Below are 13,473 nucleotides of genomic sequence, written 5' to 3'. Positions count from 1 at the left end.
TAGTAGGTACCGCTTGCTTGGACGAAATACCTTTTAAATAATTACAATATTACAATAACAATTTTTTTACCAACCATAGGTTGAGTTTCAGTAGATTTAAGAATAGTGAATTCGTATCCGGACTCAAAAATTATATACTATATTAAAATTTGAAGAAACTTTGAGTAACAAATTTTATTTCGCAGTTTTTCTCAATTGATAGTAGAAAAACAAAATGTCGACGAAGCTTGAGAGTTCAAAGTTGAGCCTTATATTCTGCACAGTTCCTATTATTTATTTAAAATGAGTAAAATGAATGGCCTGGTAATTGTGATTTTTAAAATAAACAAACTGAAGTACCACGTGTTAAATTGTGAAAGCTCGAATTATAAATAAAATCCCATAAGCATTTTTTTTTCTTGCGATTTATTACCTGATGACGACGAGGCAAGGAAGTGTATGTCTGTTTGACAGTTTCTATTGCTTTTACTTAATCTTTCTCTTCACAAACAAATACATTTTCTTCCTCTTGTTTATTTATTTGAAGAGATGTCGTCACAAGGAATTCGGAAGGTTCAATCTAGCATTCTATCATTCTTGCAGACAACATCCGCATGCATTACTAATTCTGTCAATGTGGCATCATCAATAAGTGCTACTTAAATTGGCAATGCCCTAAAAATTTTACACAGTCATTTGCATTATAATTTCTTTTAGTAAAGCGAAAATTTGTGCTGTTGAATAAAAATGGATGTACTTGTTCCGGAAAAGGTATATACCAATTATTTAAAAGAATTACGTTAATTATATTTAAGTTTTTAGGAGGATGTTCTTGAATTCAAGTTAAAAGATGCTCACAGTTCTCTGGATGAACTGGACGTAGACGATTTGTATGTGCGATATAAGGTAAGGAGATACGTACATATTTTCAAACTGCTATTTTTTAGCATATTTTGTTGTAGAAACTGCAAAAAACGCTCGAATTTCTTGAAGTACAAGAAGAGTATATTAAGGATGAACAGCGCAATCTAAAGAAAGAATATCTTCATGCTCAAGAGGAAGTTAAACGCATTCAATCGGTCCCATTGGTCATAGGCCAGTTTTTAGAAGCTGTGGACCAAAACACGGGAATCGTGGGGTCAACAACTGGTTCCAACTATTATGTTCGCATCTTATCTACTATTGATCGTGAATTATTAAAGCCATCGGCATCTGTGGCACTGCATAAACATAGCAATGCCTTAGTAGATGTGCTGCCTCCAGAAGCTGATAGCTCAATATCGATGCTTCAACCGGATGAGAAGCCCGATGTGAGTTATGCTGATATTGGAGGTATGGATATGCAGAAACAGGAAATTCGTGAAGCTGTTGAATTACCGTTAACTCATTTCGAATTATACAAGCAAATTGGTAAGAAGATTGTAAATTTTTAAGAAATATATTAGTACATGTCTGTACTTTATATAGGTATTGATCCACCTCGTGGAGTGCTGATGTATGGACCACCCGGTTGTGGAAAAACTATGCTTGCTAAGGCAGTAGCTCATCACACAACTGCATCTTTCATTCGTGTTGTTGGTTCCGAATTCGTTCAAAAGTACCTCGGCGAAGGGCCTCGTATGGTACGCGATGTTTTCCGTTTAGCAAAGGAAAATGCCCCTGCTATTATATTCATTGATGAAATTGATGCAATCGCAACAAAACGTTTTGATGCTCAGACCGGTGCTGATAGAGAAGTACAGCGTATTCTTTTGGAGCTTCTAAATCAAATGGACGGTTTCGATCAAACGACAAATGTTAAGGTTATTATGGCAACAAATCGTGCCGACACACTCGATCCCGCACTTTTACGTCCTGGACGCCTTGACAGAAAAATTGAGTTCCCTCTTCCAGATAGAAGGCAAAAAAGATTAATATTTTCGACAATTACATCTAAAATGAATTTGAGCGAAGATGTGGACTTGGAAGATTATGTAGCACGACCAGATAAAATTTCTGGTGCGGACATCAATGCTATTTGCCAAGAGGCAGGTATGCATGCCGTCAGAGAGAATCGATACATCGTTTTAGGAAAGGACTTTGAGAAAGGTTATAAAAATAATATTAAAAAAGATGAACAAGAACATGAGTTTTATAAATAAAATAACCGTTATTTGTATTTATAGAATTTAAATAAAATATTGTCCGAAAACTTAATTTGTAACTCTGTTACTTATGCCTTGGTATAAGGAATGATGTACATATTTGAAATGTGTTGAGTAAACGGAGTAATTTATAAAATATGGTAAGACATCTTTCATCTATCAATATTTTGATTCTGTTGAGGCAGGATTAGCAGTAGTCACCTTTATGAATTAGTTTAATGATGGTTTTAACATTAGCATCCCATTATTGTAGTAGCCCACCTATTTTTCATTGTATAATAATTAGTTGGTCCTTACTGGTTACTGGAAAGTGCATAAGATTCCTGCCCAGGTGCACGTTGTTGTAGAAACAAAACAAGAAAGGTCCTGGTGTGACAACGTTTTCCTATTTTTAGACGTTAACATACATTTGTATACTAGGCCGGGTCGATTTGTGGAGAGACAAAAAAATCGCCCATTGCTCTGTGAAAATCATATTCTACGGAATAAATGTCCCCCAATTCGGGTCGAACTTTTTAGTTTCTTTTCTATAACTCACTTAAATTAATTTTTTCATTTACATTTGTTCTGACTAAATAAATTTCTTAAGAGAAAAAATAGATATTATAAATAAATAATAAATATTATTATAATTAAAAAAATATATAGAAAAAACATAGCCGTTTAGCTGATTTTTTCATGTAAAGTCCAAAAATGGTGATATTTATAAATTGGGGGATATCAGAATGCGTTTTAGAGGTATGGTTCCTTCGGCAAAGTTTCTTATTTTGATCCCTAGAATACGATTTTCACAGAGCAATGAGCGATTTTTAAATCGACCCGCCCTATTGTACACAGATTCTTAAATTTTTTCTCGATAAGTTGTACATGTACACATAGTTTAAAAGGTAAGACTTGACTTTAGCAAAATTTCAAAAAATTAATTGTAAAAGTTATCACTGTTTGTCCAGAAGTCCCTCGCGGTGATTATGACAAGTCCTTGGAGATTAATCTAAAATCAATCGCACAAGAGAAATTAGTTTTATTAATAGATAATCTTGTGCCTGATGGAAGAGTTTTTTTCAAAATTAACAATATGGAGGCCTCAGGAAATATTTTTCAGATCTTCGAGAAAAAAACCGACAATTAATTGTTTAATTCGGCCGCCGTAGCCGAATGGGTTGGTGCGTAACTACCATTCGTATTTCAAACAGAGAACGTAGGTTCGAATCTCGGTGAAACACCCAAATTAAGAAAAACATTTTTCTAATAGCGGTCGCCCCTCGGCAGGCAATGGCAAACCCCTGCCATGAAAAAGCTCTTCATAAAAATATCTGCCGTTCGGAGTAGGCTTGAAACTGTAGGTCCCTCCATTTGTGGAACAACATCAAGACGCACACCACATATAGGAGGAGGAGCTCGGTCAAACACCCAAAAAAGGGTGTACGACCCATATATATATATAAATAGGTATATATATGTATACCTATATATAGTTTTTTAAGATAAATTGAAGTTTTTGAAAAAAATCCTTCGATCAGGCAATAAAATAATCGTTACGTTCATAACATCATAATATCCTGATACAATACTATACACCGGGTATAAAATGGGAGGTAGAAATATGTATCGAAAACTCTCATAGATCATCAGCTGTTCTACTTTCAATCAGTGTTGGAAACTTCAAGAGTCGTTTCAATTTTGAACAATATTTAGATAATTGTATTTGCAATTTTTGCGGTAATTTTGATTGGCGTTTCTTGCATAAAAGTAAATATAAAAATTTAGCTTCATCGCAGCAACACCATCCAGATGTTTTGGAATAATTTGTACAGACCCTTGATACATTTTTCGTTCAATGGAACAACATTATCTATGTGCATGCAAAAACACCACAGTTTATAAACATATTTGCGTGTTTGATAAAAATATAATTATATCAAACATTCTCTTTCTTTCCCTTATTCCATCGATAATACCCTAAAACCCTAAACCTATTTTTTTCTGTTTACAGATTATTTTTAACGCCTGGCAACATTCTGGAGAAAAAGTACTAAAGCGCTAAGAAAATACAAGACTGTTTTGTTGATGTTTAATATTATAGTCGCTTTAAAGTGCATTTTTAAGATAAAACTATTACTTTTATTTATAAACTATCAACTAAATGAACTGTTGAAAGTATAAGTAATTTTCGTAAAGACAAATCTATGTTCTAAAATCGCATAAAATGCAATGTATACAAAGAAGTTAATACAAAACTACACGTAAAAGATGTATTTGCTCACAGCAAAGGCGTGAATATTGTACAACGTTTGCGGGAATGGTCTATAAAAAGTAATTGTTTCCGTATCAAATAAAAATGTTTGTGAGAGGAATTTTTATTTGGGTTATATTATGGCCAATGCAAAATTTCTTGGCAAACATAGCTTCTACTTGCCCCGAAATATGTCAGTGCAAAACTGGCACGGAGAATAGTTCAAACATTCGTGTTAAATGTGGTGGTATTAAAGAAATGCCTACTTCGAATTGGAAAGAAATACAGTTTGGTGAGATTGCAACAAGCATTGTATCACTGTAAGGAAATCAATTTAATATAATTACATGGATATTAATAAATAACAATGCTTTATATCTTGCAGTGATTTAAGCAACAATGCTTTTATAAGCATTCAGAGTGACGACCTTCATAACTTAACTCAGCTTAAGCGCTTAGATTTTTCGTCCAATTTGTTGCGAAAAATTGATAAGGATACGTTTGCAGGAGCATTGCCCAATATCGAGCGTTTGAAATTGAGCAACAATGCTATTCGGCATATATATTCCGGTTCTTTTGAATTTATGCAGAATTTGAAGTATCTGTGAGTACTTTAGATACTTACATTCATAGTGTTTTGTTGTTTACATGTTTCCTTTGCAGGGACATTTCCAATAATCCCCTGGTGTGCAATTGCGATTTAGTTTGGCTACTAGCATGGGCTAATGATCATCTAATTAAGTTACAGCCATCGCCAAAGTGCGAGTCACCAGTTTATTTCAAAGGTACATTCTTGAAAAAACTTAAAGTTGGCGTGGATTTACACTGCGAATCTCCCTTACAAACTCTTTTGGAGTTGGTTCCTTTTAGAAATCAGGTAAATCCTAAATAAATAATTTTAAATATCAAATGAAGTTATTAAAAATGTTAAGTCTATTTTAAGATTGAGCATATCATATATACATGTACGCGATGTTGCGACAGTCGGCTCTTCATACCAGGAATAATTTTGTTTTAAACGACCGTTTTTTTTAAAGCAATATTTCAGTCGTTCAACAATAATCAGTGTTCGCTTGGCCGATCTAATTGAGCAGTAAGACCTTACATTGGCTTCCTTCTTTCATGAGCCTTCCCATTCTGAATTCAGTGGCGTACTGTATGACTAATATCGTAATAGAAAAAAAACAGTTTAAGTCTCGAATTGTACGTTCATCAATGCGACGATTTCGATCGCAATAATTTGGGGGAAAACGTGTTTATATTCGTGTACTTCTTCGCAAAGATTTTATACCTTTAATCATATGTATGCAATAACTTAAAGGATTCGAGAGAGTTATTTACACAACATATATACCAAAATGCTCAGAATGATAAGAGGGGTCGATTTAAATACGCTTAGCAAATCGAGCAAAAATTAATAATTATATTTCAAACAAACTCGTTACAAGGTAGGTTGGTATTAAAAATGGACGGTTGCTTTTGTTGTAGCAACATAGACATTCCCCATGCATGCACGGGGAATGCTGCTGGTGAGACAGACCTTAGCCGGATATTTTTTCTGGGACGTTCCGGTAGAACCGACTGTCGTGGGTGTCATACCTCTGTTATAAATGACGCACAATTTGGTACAAATGAAAGAAAAGATATAAACGCAAGTAAAATTTTGAAAAATTGGCGGTGCCGCACCTAGATTTAAGTAAATGCGTATTTCTCGATAGCGATTTAATAAAATTCGCCTAAACTTGGTACACGTTTGGATTTAACTTTTAAATTCGATTAAATTTCCGTTCACCTCTCTGATGTTACAAGCTGTAACTCTCATCGTCTGTGAGTTTGTTTGATTCTGAAAATTAGCAGCCAGCACAATTCAAGTTTTACTGAAATATGCGCGCGTATATAAAGTTCAGTCCGGACCAAATTTAGCCTTTCTTACTTGTTTAATTTAATAGTCATTACCAAAAATATCTACATTGAAATATTTTCACTTATCTTTCAGATCATTTTTGAAGGAGACGAACTTGTATTGAAATGCCGTGCTCCTCGTGTTGCTATTGGAGTACCCCGAGAATCGGAAGATATACCATCAACGCGGGCCCATATTTTTTGGGGTTGGTCTGAAAAAATTCGCCGTTCCAATTCTACTGAAGATATAATTTTCAATGATCCGGAAAAAGTATTTTCTGACGTTGATGTCTCAACAAGGCATCTATCCGATTCAGGAATACTTAATTCTATTCTTAAAATTGGAAAAATAACTAAAAACCATTCTGGAATGTGGGACTGTACCCTGAATTCCCAGCAAGCGAACTTATCCAAAGCAATTGCTGTGGTGGTAATAGCAAAAGACACTCAATACTGCCAAGCGACTGTAATTCACACAAATAAAGGGACTTATTATTGGCCACAAGCGATACGAGGTGAAAAAGTGAGTTTAGCCTGTGCCGATAATGAAGATGAGAAACTTTTAGCAACATATTATTGTAATCAAAACGGAGAATGGGATAACTTAGAAACGAGCTCTTGTCCGTTTGTTAGTGAAACTACTAGAATTCTTGAACAGTTTTCCAAAATGAATTTCACTTTAACGAAAAGTAATGCTTTTGAAATCGCTGAACGGCTTCACAATTTCACACGCACACAAATATATCTGAATAATATTAAGGATCCGATAGATTTGGAGTTTATTGCTCGTACATTAAGGAAATATGATGAATACATAACAACCCAACAGGATATTTCATACCTATTACTGAGTATAGTATCACAACTTTTATTGTTACCTAAAAGCTTGTTTGAGGCTGCACAAGCTAATTTTGAAACTTGCCTAAATATGCTGAATATAATTGAAACAGCTTCATCTCAAATTCAATCACTACCACCCCCTTCTCAAGAAATCGCCATAGAGCCGTGGTCGATTCCCAGGAATATATTCGTTGATTTTTTCAATATTCACGTGGACTCATTTACCGGTATATCATGTATCTGGTTAAACAGTGTTAATAACATGGGACGGCGTAATTTTGAATGCAGTACTTCGAACGATACATTTCCAATGTTTGAAAGATATATAGATGCTGCCATACAAGTTCCCGTTAACTCTTTGTTTGATAAATCTGAAAAATCAATTAGGTTAATGGTAGCCGTCTTTCGAAACGGAAATCTCTTCAGTCACAATGGTAAAAATAATAGTTTGCCTGAAGTAAAAAATCTTATTCAGACTTCTGTCGTAATAGGTGCCAAAATAGCAAAAGAATCGGTTGAACCACATCCGTTAGTAGACATAAGTGATAAAATATTTATAATGCTAAGAGTTCACCCTTATCATAATGAAATAAGTTCACCAATACCTGCATGGTGGGATAGTGAGGAAAATGAATGGAACACTCGAGAATGTCGGAAATTGTATTTGCATCGTGGCCTGTTGTTGTTTACATGCAGTCGATTGGGTTACTATGGTCTTCTACAACGGAGGGAATACCTTAACGACTATACAATTGAAGGTTCAGGAGCAACATTTAAATTTGCTCCTGTAAGTATTTACGTTGGGAGTATTGTAGTATTCTTCTGTTCTTGGATTAACATTGCCACGTTCATAATATTTCGTAAAGCAATACGAATGAATCGTCAACAAAGGCATTCACTTGTGAATATATGGCTCTCCGTTTCGTCATTGTCGGCAGTGTTTGTTGTTGGTATTTATCAAACTGAATATCCTCATATTTGCAGAATAGTTGGAATTCTATTGCATTACTTTTCCTTATCTGTATTGTTATGGTTGTGTGTATGTCTAAGCAATTTGTACAAAGGTTTGTCCAAAAATTATAGAGTAACCGCTGAGTCTGACGTATCCAAAGAGAAGAAATTTAGAAAACCAATACTTAGCATATATTTAGTTGGCTGGGGCATTGGAATGATAATTTGCGGTATATCGAGTGCGGTGAATATCCATGAATATGCCACATATTCATTTTGTTTTCTACACAATTCATCGTCATTTAACGCATTATTGGTCCCAGCAATAATACTTCTTATTTTTCTCGGAATACTTATGCTGTGTGTCTATTGTCACATGAACCAGAGGGCTATAAATGTGTTGGCGAATAAACAGTTTGCAGATAATACAATGACTACTGAAAATATTGATTTAGATTGGCTCGAATTGAAGCAGACCACAGGGCAACGAGTAAATCATAATTCCACTGGTATCGAACAATATAGAAGTCTCACACTTAGCAATCCGGTCAGCAGTATAGTAGATGACTTCGAAAGGTCAAATATAACGCATTTACGCGCTCATTTGCTTTTTTTATTACTATTTATCATTTCGTGGACATCAGCGGCAATATTTGTTTATCAAGCAGCTGAAAATTTAACAACCCAACGAATGTACAGTGTGATTTTCGCAACATCTTGCATATTGTTGGGACTCTTTTTAATACTTTTCTACACTTTGTCTAGAAATGACACAAGAAGTGCGTGGGGCCGAAGGTTTTGCTTTACAAATGCAATGTGCAAAAACTATCAGCATAATTATTATGATACAAATGTGCCTTCAACCATGCCTGCAAACAAAACTTCTGCAGTTTATGATGTAAGCATGTCAGGATCGCGCTCCAATAGTCAATGTTCGAGGCATCGTAGTAGCAGCGTTCGGAGTATGAAGAGCAATTCACATAAAAACGAACAAGTTTTACAAAATATTGACTGTCCTTTACTCGGCACTGTCTCATCAAATGTTAACCAAACATCCATCATCAACAATCACCATTTGACGGCAAATAGTCTTACTTCTGTTCCCATAACGTGCGAAATACCTAGTGCTGATATTTTTTACAACCCAAATCAAATAATCGTAGCACGAAAATTTTTTAAAAAGCAAAAACGTTTAGCCAAGCGTAATAATTTTGAACTGCAACGTCAAGTGGAGCGCATTGACTACTTGGACAATGTTAGTGACATCTCATCTTTAACTGGAAGTGAAAATGCACATATCTACTCCAAACGACACAACGCCATTACCCTATTAAGGGGTGGTAGCAAAGTGAATAATACAAATATCTACTACAAATCAAATACAAATTCGCACATGGGATCAAAATCACCGCATTACACACCTATGGAACATTTTCGAGAAGGCATTCCTATGTCTAGATTCAATTCGGACTGTTCTGTTCAGAATCGTTCTACTGCACCCGATTTTGTTGCAAACATTTACACTAATATACCTGAGACAATGGAGCCAAAGCACGAAATCATTAAGGTTCGGAGTGCAAACCGCTCTTGCAAATCAAGTTGCGTAGAGACACTTAGTGAACACGAAGAAGAAATTGAAAGTGAACAAGACTTTTCGAGTGAACAACAAATTCCATTATATCAAAATGCATTAGTAGTATCAGCAGCAATTTCGCCAATTTGTAATGAACAGTCAAATTTATTTCAGCAATCAGCATTATTGCCTCAGGCTTCTAACTTAGTAGAGATGCAACCGCAATTAATGGAGAATGGGGATGTTGAGGCTATGAATAGTGTGGGTTTACCAAGTCCTGGAAATGATGAAAAAGGCAAGTGCACATCGAAAAATACACTCGATCTGAAAATGGATGAAATTTATATTTCGCAGGCACTTCATATTACAAACCATGTAGACATCGATGAATACTCTACAGCAGGTTTTTTAATTCGACACAACCCAAAACATTCAAAATCACTCAACAACCTCCATGATTCCGCTGAGCCCTCAAATCGATTTTTAAAAAATGATCTATCAAATCATTCATCAATTCTTAATTTAGAAAATAGTAGAGTTGGTTCCTGGAATGGCAGTTCGCTTAGTGTACCTTTTACAATTAGTGACAACCAAAGAGCTCCCAAATGCCTTAAACTGAAACAAATAGAGTTTTCCGAAAAATTTGAATCTGCTAGTGAAAGTAATGTCTTTAAAATGCCACACAAAAACGCTGCACATTCAATTAGTCCGACAAACGAAAGTGATTTAAATTATCAGAATTCTGAAATAAGCATACGAAGCCACGGGTTATATGAACCACAACCGGACAATGATCTAAACATTACATTAACCGAAGAGTTTCCTTATCAATCATCGAACACCAGCGACATCGAAGATCCCTTAAATGACTTCGATGATGAAATTCCGAAAACGGAATATTCATTGGAACAACGAATGAGTGAGAATGATCCATCTATTGATGAACTTTATGAAGCTATAAAGCATAATAACACTCCTGTTATTAAACCAACTTTGGAATTAAGCAATAACACAAAAAAACATTTCGATGTTCCATTACCAATGACATCAACATCATTTATGGCGACAGCATCGGCGACAACAAATATGACGCCATCATCTCAACCGAAGCCAAAATTTTCGTCATCTTTAAGTTTGCTGTCGAAATCCTTTTTAGAAACTTCCAATGATACAGTCGAGGATGACAGTAGTCAAAGTAGTATTATTTCATATATTGACCAAAAAAATAAGAAGAGTTAGGACTGAAAACACTATTGTTAATAAGTATAAAATATTTATATACTTCACTTGCCGCTGATATTAGAGAGATTGCTTTCGATGAGAAGTTAAGCTGCTTACATTCATAGTTGTGTATTTATGAACTATCAGGAGATGCTAGACCAATATATACACACATACTCTTCCTTTACAGCAATGTATTCCTACGCAAATTTTGGTTATATTGCAAAGATTCAACATTTTGTACAATTAAGTACAACAACAAACTGAAATATTGGCAAGCTTTGGCGCCTCATTTGAATAAGGAAAGTTCTGTGATTTAAATTTTTTTAAAGGTATGGGCGCTTGTCAAATCTAATTAACTGAACTTATTTTACCATGTAATTTAAGTTGAATACGCATTAAATTATAATATTTAAAAATAAATAATACGTTCCTTAGTGATGTTCTTGAAATCGGAGAACTGAGAGTGTAGAAGATAAAATGAAGAACAAGCACGATTTTTAGAGGGTTAAGTTTCACATAATACTACTTGACTGCATGTATACATAAATAAATATAAATAGAGAAAAACAATTTCCACAAAGTCAAAGTATGTCTACATTTACATGCAAGTATTTTTACATATTTAGGTATTCAATTAGGATTAAGGTCATGTATAAGGAGCGTATTGAAATGTTGCCATTTACTAAAAAGTTCAAGTATCTTTTAAACAAGTCAAAATTGGCAAATATCTCAAAGCTTCTCGCATCTAATTTTATAAATTTTACTTATTAATTTATAAAATGAATTTTTCTTGCTGAAACCCATAACATGACATGTGTAAATACATGCATACAGGGTTTGATTGAAAAGTAATGAGCCTTATTTTTTTAAAGCAGTTTTATTAAACCTTTTGGCTTATACAACTAATATTCTTCAAAATAGGACCCTTGAGCGTCAATACACCGCTGGTAGCGGTCCTTCCACTGCAGGAAACATTTTTTAAACTCATCCGTCGGAATCGCGTTCAATTCGGCTGCCACAGTTTTTTGGATCGCCTCGATGGAGTCACTTTGCTTATTTCAAGTTTTCCGGTCACGATTTCCGCACATTGTAATAAGTTCAATTTAACTCTTCACTGATCTCACGTAGACTAGCACGACGGTCAATGTTCAAAAATTCATGAACCCGGTTCACATCTTCGTCTGTTAGCGTCGTCGAAGGCCTTCCAGATTGCTGTTCGTCTCCGACGTCCTCCCGGCCCTCCTTGAACGTCTTGTGCCACCGTTTTACCTGGGAACTGGACAGAGATTGGTTCCCGTAAGTCTCTTTGAGTAGCCGAATGGTTTCGGTACTCGTTTTGTTTAGCTTTACGCAAAATTTGATCGAATTACGTTGCTCCAACGATCGCTGCATTTTCGCCACTGCAAAATCCTAACACACTTTTAAAACAGCTTTCACGCGCGGAGCGATGTTGACTGCACCGCTGTTGTCAGTGAACTGGGACCGGTGTCTAGTGGAAGGTCCAACGATCATTTTCCCCCACCAGCCGATTCGGTTGATCGCTTGGCAGACGCTCCGCGCGGGAAGGCTCATTACTTTTCAATCAAACCCTGTATATGTATTATTATAATAGATTTGGACTTTGAGATACCTATTGCATTAAGAAGGAACTAATTTTGTTTCATAAATAGTTGTGAATTCATAAAATTAAAAATAAGTTCGATGCATGAATTAATAAGTATAATTGTTGGAAAATAAAAAATTGCATTATCTATAAGTAAGGATTAGGAAAATGTGGTTGGTTTTGTGGTACAGAATAAAGACTTGCTCAGTACTTGAATGGGACTGCAAGCAGCCACACGCTCTTTAGGCTATATCCACATGTTGGATATACATATTTACAATTACATACATACATATGTACAAAGCTTCTTACTGGCATCAAAATCTTTTACTATTTAATTGACTTTTCTTGTTTGTAAAATATTTGTATAATAAATCAGATAACTTCGGTATACCCAAACAAAAAAAATATTGCTTTGTTTCATCTCTTTTTAGCAGGGATCGCAGGGAATAACTTATTTTCGAAATTTCAATCCAAAAAGTCAGTCAGAAAAAATTTGTCTATTTAATATTTGTATATAGCAATAAGATGTTTGTTAGCCACGGAAAATTAATCCTATATGATTTAAATGTTTTTTTCAAAAAGTCAACAATTCACTTATTTTTTGTCAGTCATTCACTGCACCATACTTGATTTTTTCCATTGTAGAAAATACTGTAACACGTCGATACTAATAGCTTATAAACAAAGAATGAATTGACAGATTGAAATGAAGAAAAAAAAACAAAACTAAATTAGGCTAGTAACAACGAACTCTCTGATCCAACCGCAAAACTTATTGAACAACCTAGTAAATATGAGAATTTAACTCTGCTAAGAATATGTACATGTACAGTGGAAGAGAGATAACTCATATGCTCGGTAAGTTCAAAATCGCGACAATTCGTAACAAAGTCTGGCCCCTTCGATAATTCATACAAAATGTATGTAATGCAACCCTCTCGCTAAATTGCATATTTTTCTGAGACGAACGACTCCCGTCAATTTTTTTCTAATCGTTCGTATCAGACAAAAATACTCTGCA

At 34.9% G+C, this 13,473-nt stretch overlaps 2 protein-coding genes across 3 annotated transcripts; both read left to right on the top strand.

Annotated features, from left to right (window-relative positions):
- Positions 1–639: 639 nt before the first annotated feature.
- On the top strand, positions 640–2,175 carry LOC128858133 (26S proteasome regulatory subunit 6B). Its single transcript, XM_054094137.1, has 4 exons — positions 640–750; positions 802–885; positions 942–1,389; positions 1,447–2,175. Exons 1-4 carry the CDS (start codon positions 727–729, stop codon positions 2,118–2,120), a joined length of 1,230 nt encoding a protein of 409 aa, XP_053950112.1. The 5' UTR covers positions 640–726; the 3' UTR covers positions 2,121–2,175.
- A 1,998-nt stretch (positions 2,176–4,173) lies between these two features.
- On the top strand, positions 4,174–12,849 carry LOC128858130 (adhesion G protein-coupled receptor A3). Of its 2 annotated transcripts, XM_054094135.1 has the most exons (5): positions 4,174–4,676; positions 4,742–4,960; positions 5,020–5,233; positions 6,353–7,532; positions 7,590–12,849. In XM_054094135.1, the coding sequence occupies exons 1-5, from the start codon at positions 4,462–4,464 to the stop codon at positions 10,859–10,861; spliced, it is 5,100 nt and encodes a 1,699-aa protein (XP_053950110.1). In that variant the 5' UTR covers positions 4,174–4,461; the 3' UTR covers positions 10,862–12,849. The 2 variants fall into 2 exon arrangements, with proteins under 2 accessions (XP_053950110.1, XP_053950109.1); XM_054094134.1 differs by having other exon boundaries at positions 6,353–12,849.
- Positions 12,850–13,473: the final 624 nt, after the last annotated feature.

The sequence above is a fragment of the Anastrepha ludens genome, chromosome 3 (genome assembly GCF_028408465.1).
Source record: "Anastrepha ludens isolate Willacy chromosome 3, idAnaLude1.1, whole genome shotgun sequence".
In the NCBI taxonomy this organism is placed as follows: domain Eukaryota; kingdom Metazoa; phylum Arthropoda; class Insecta; order Diptera; family Tephritidae; genus Anastrepha; species Anastrepha ludens.
This window is presented reverse-complemented; position numbering and strand designations above follow the sequence as displayed.

Coding starts and splice junctions, on each gene's coding strand:
- LOC128858133 (XM_054094137.1), top strand. CDS start 727: ATGGATGTACTTGTTCCGGAAAAG. Junction 886..941: donor ATTTGTATGTGCGATATAAG/GTAAGGAGATAC, acceptor ATTTTGTTGTAG/AAACTGCAAAAAACGCTCGA. Junction 1,390..1,446: donor CGAATTATACAAGCAAATTG/GTAAGAAGATTG, acceptor TACTTTATATAG/GTATTGATCCACCTCGTGGA.
- LOC128858130 (XM_054094134.1), top strand. CDS start 4,462: ATGTTTGTGAGAGGAATTTTTATTTGGGTTATATTATGGCCAATGCAA. Junction 4,677..4,741: donor GCAACAAGCATTGTATCACT/GTAAGGAAATCA, acceptor TATATCTTGCAG/TGATTTAAGCAACAATGCTT. Junction 5,234..6,352: donor TGGTTCCTTTTAGAAATCAG/GTAAATCCTAAA, acceptor CTTATCTTTCAG/ATCATTTTTGAAGGAGACGA.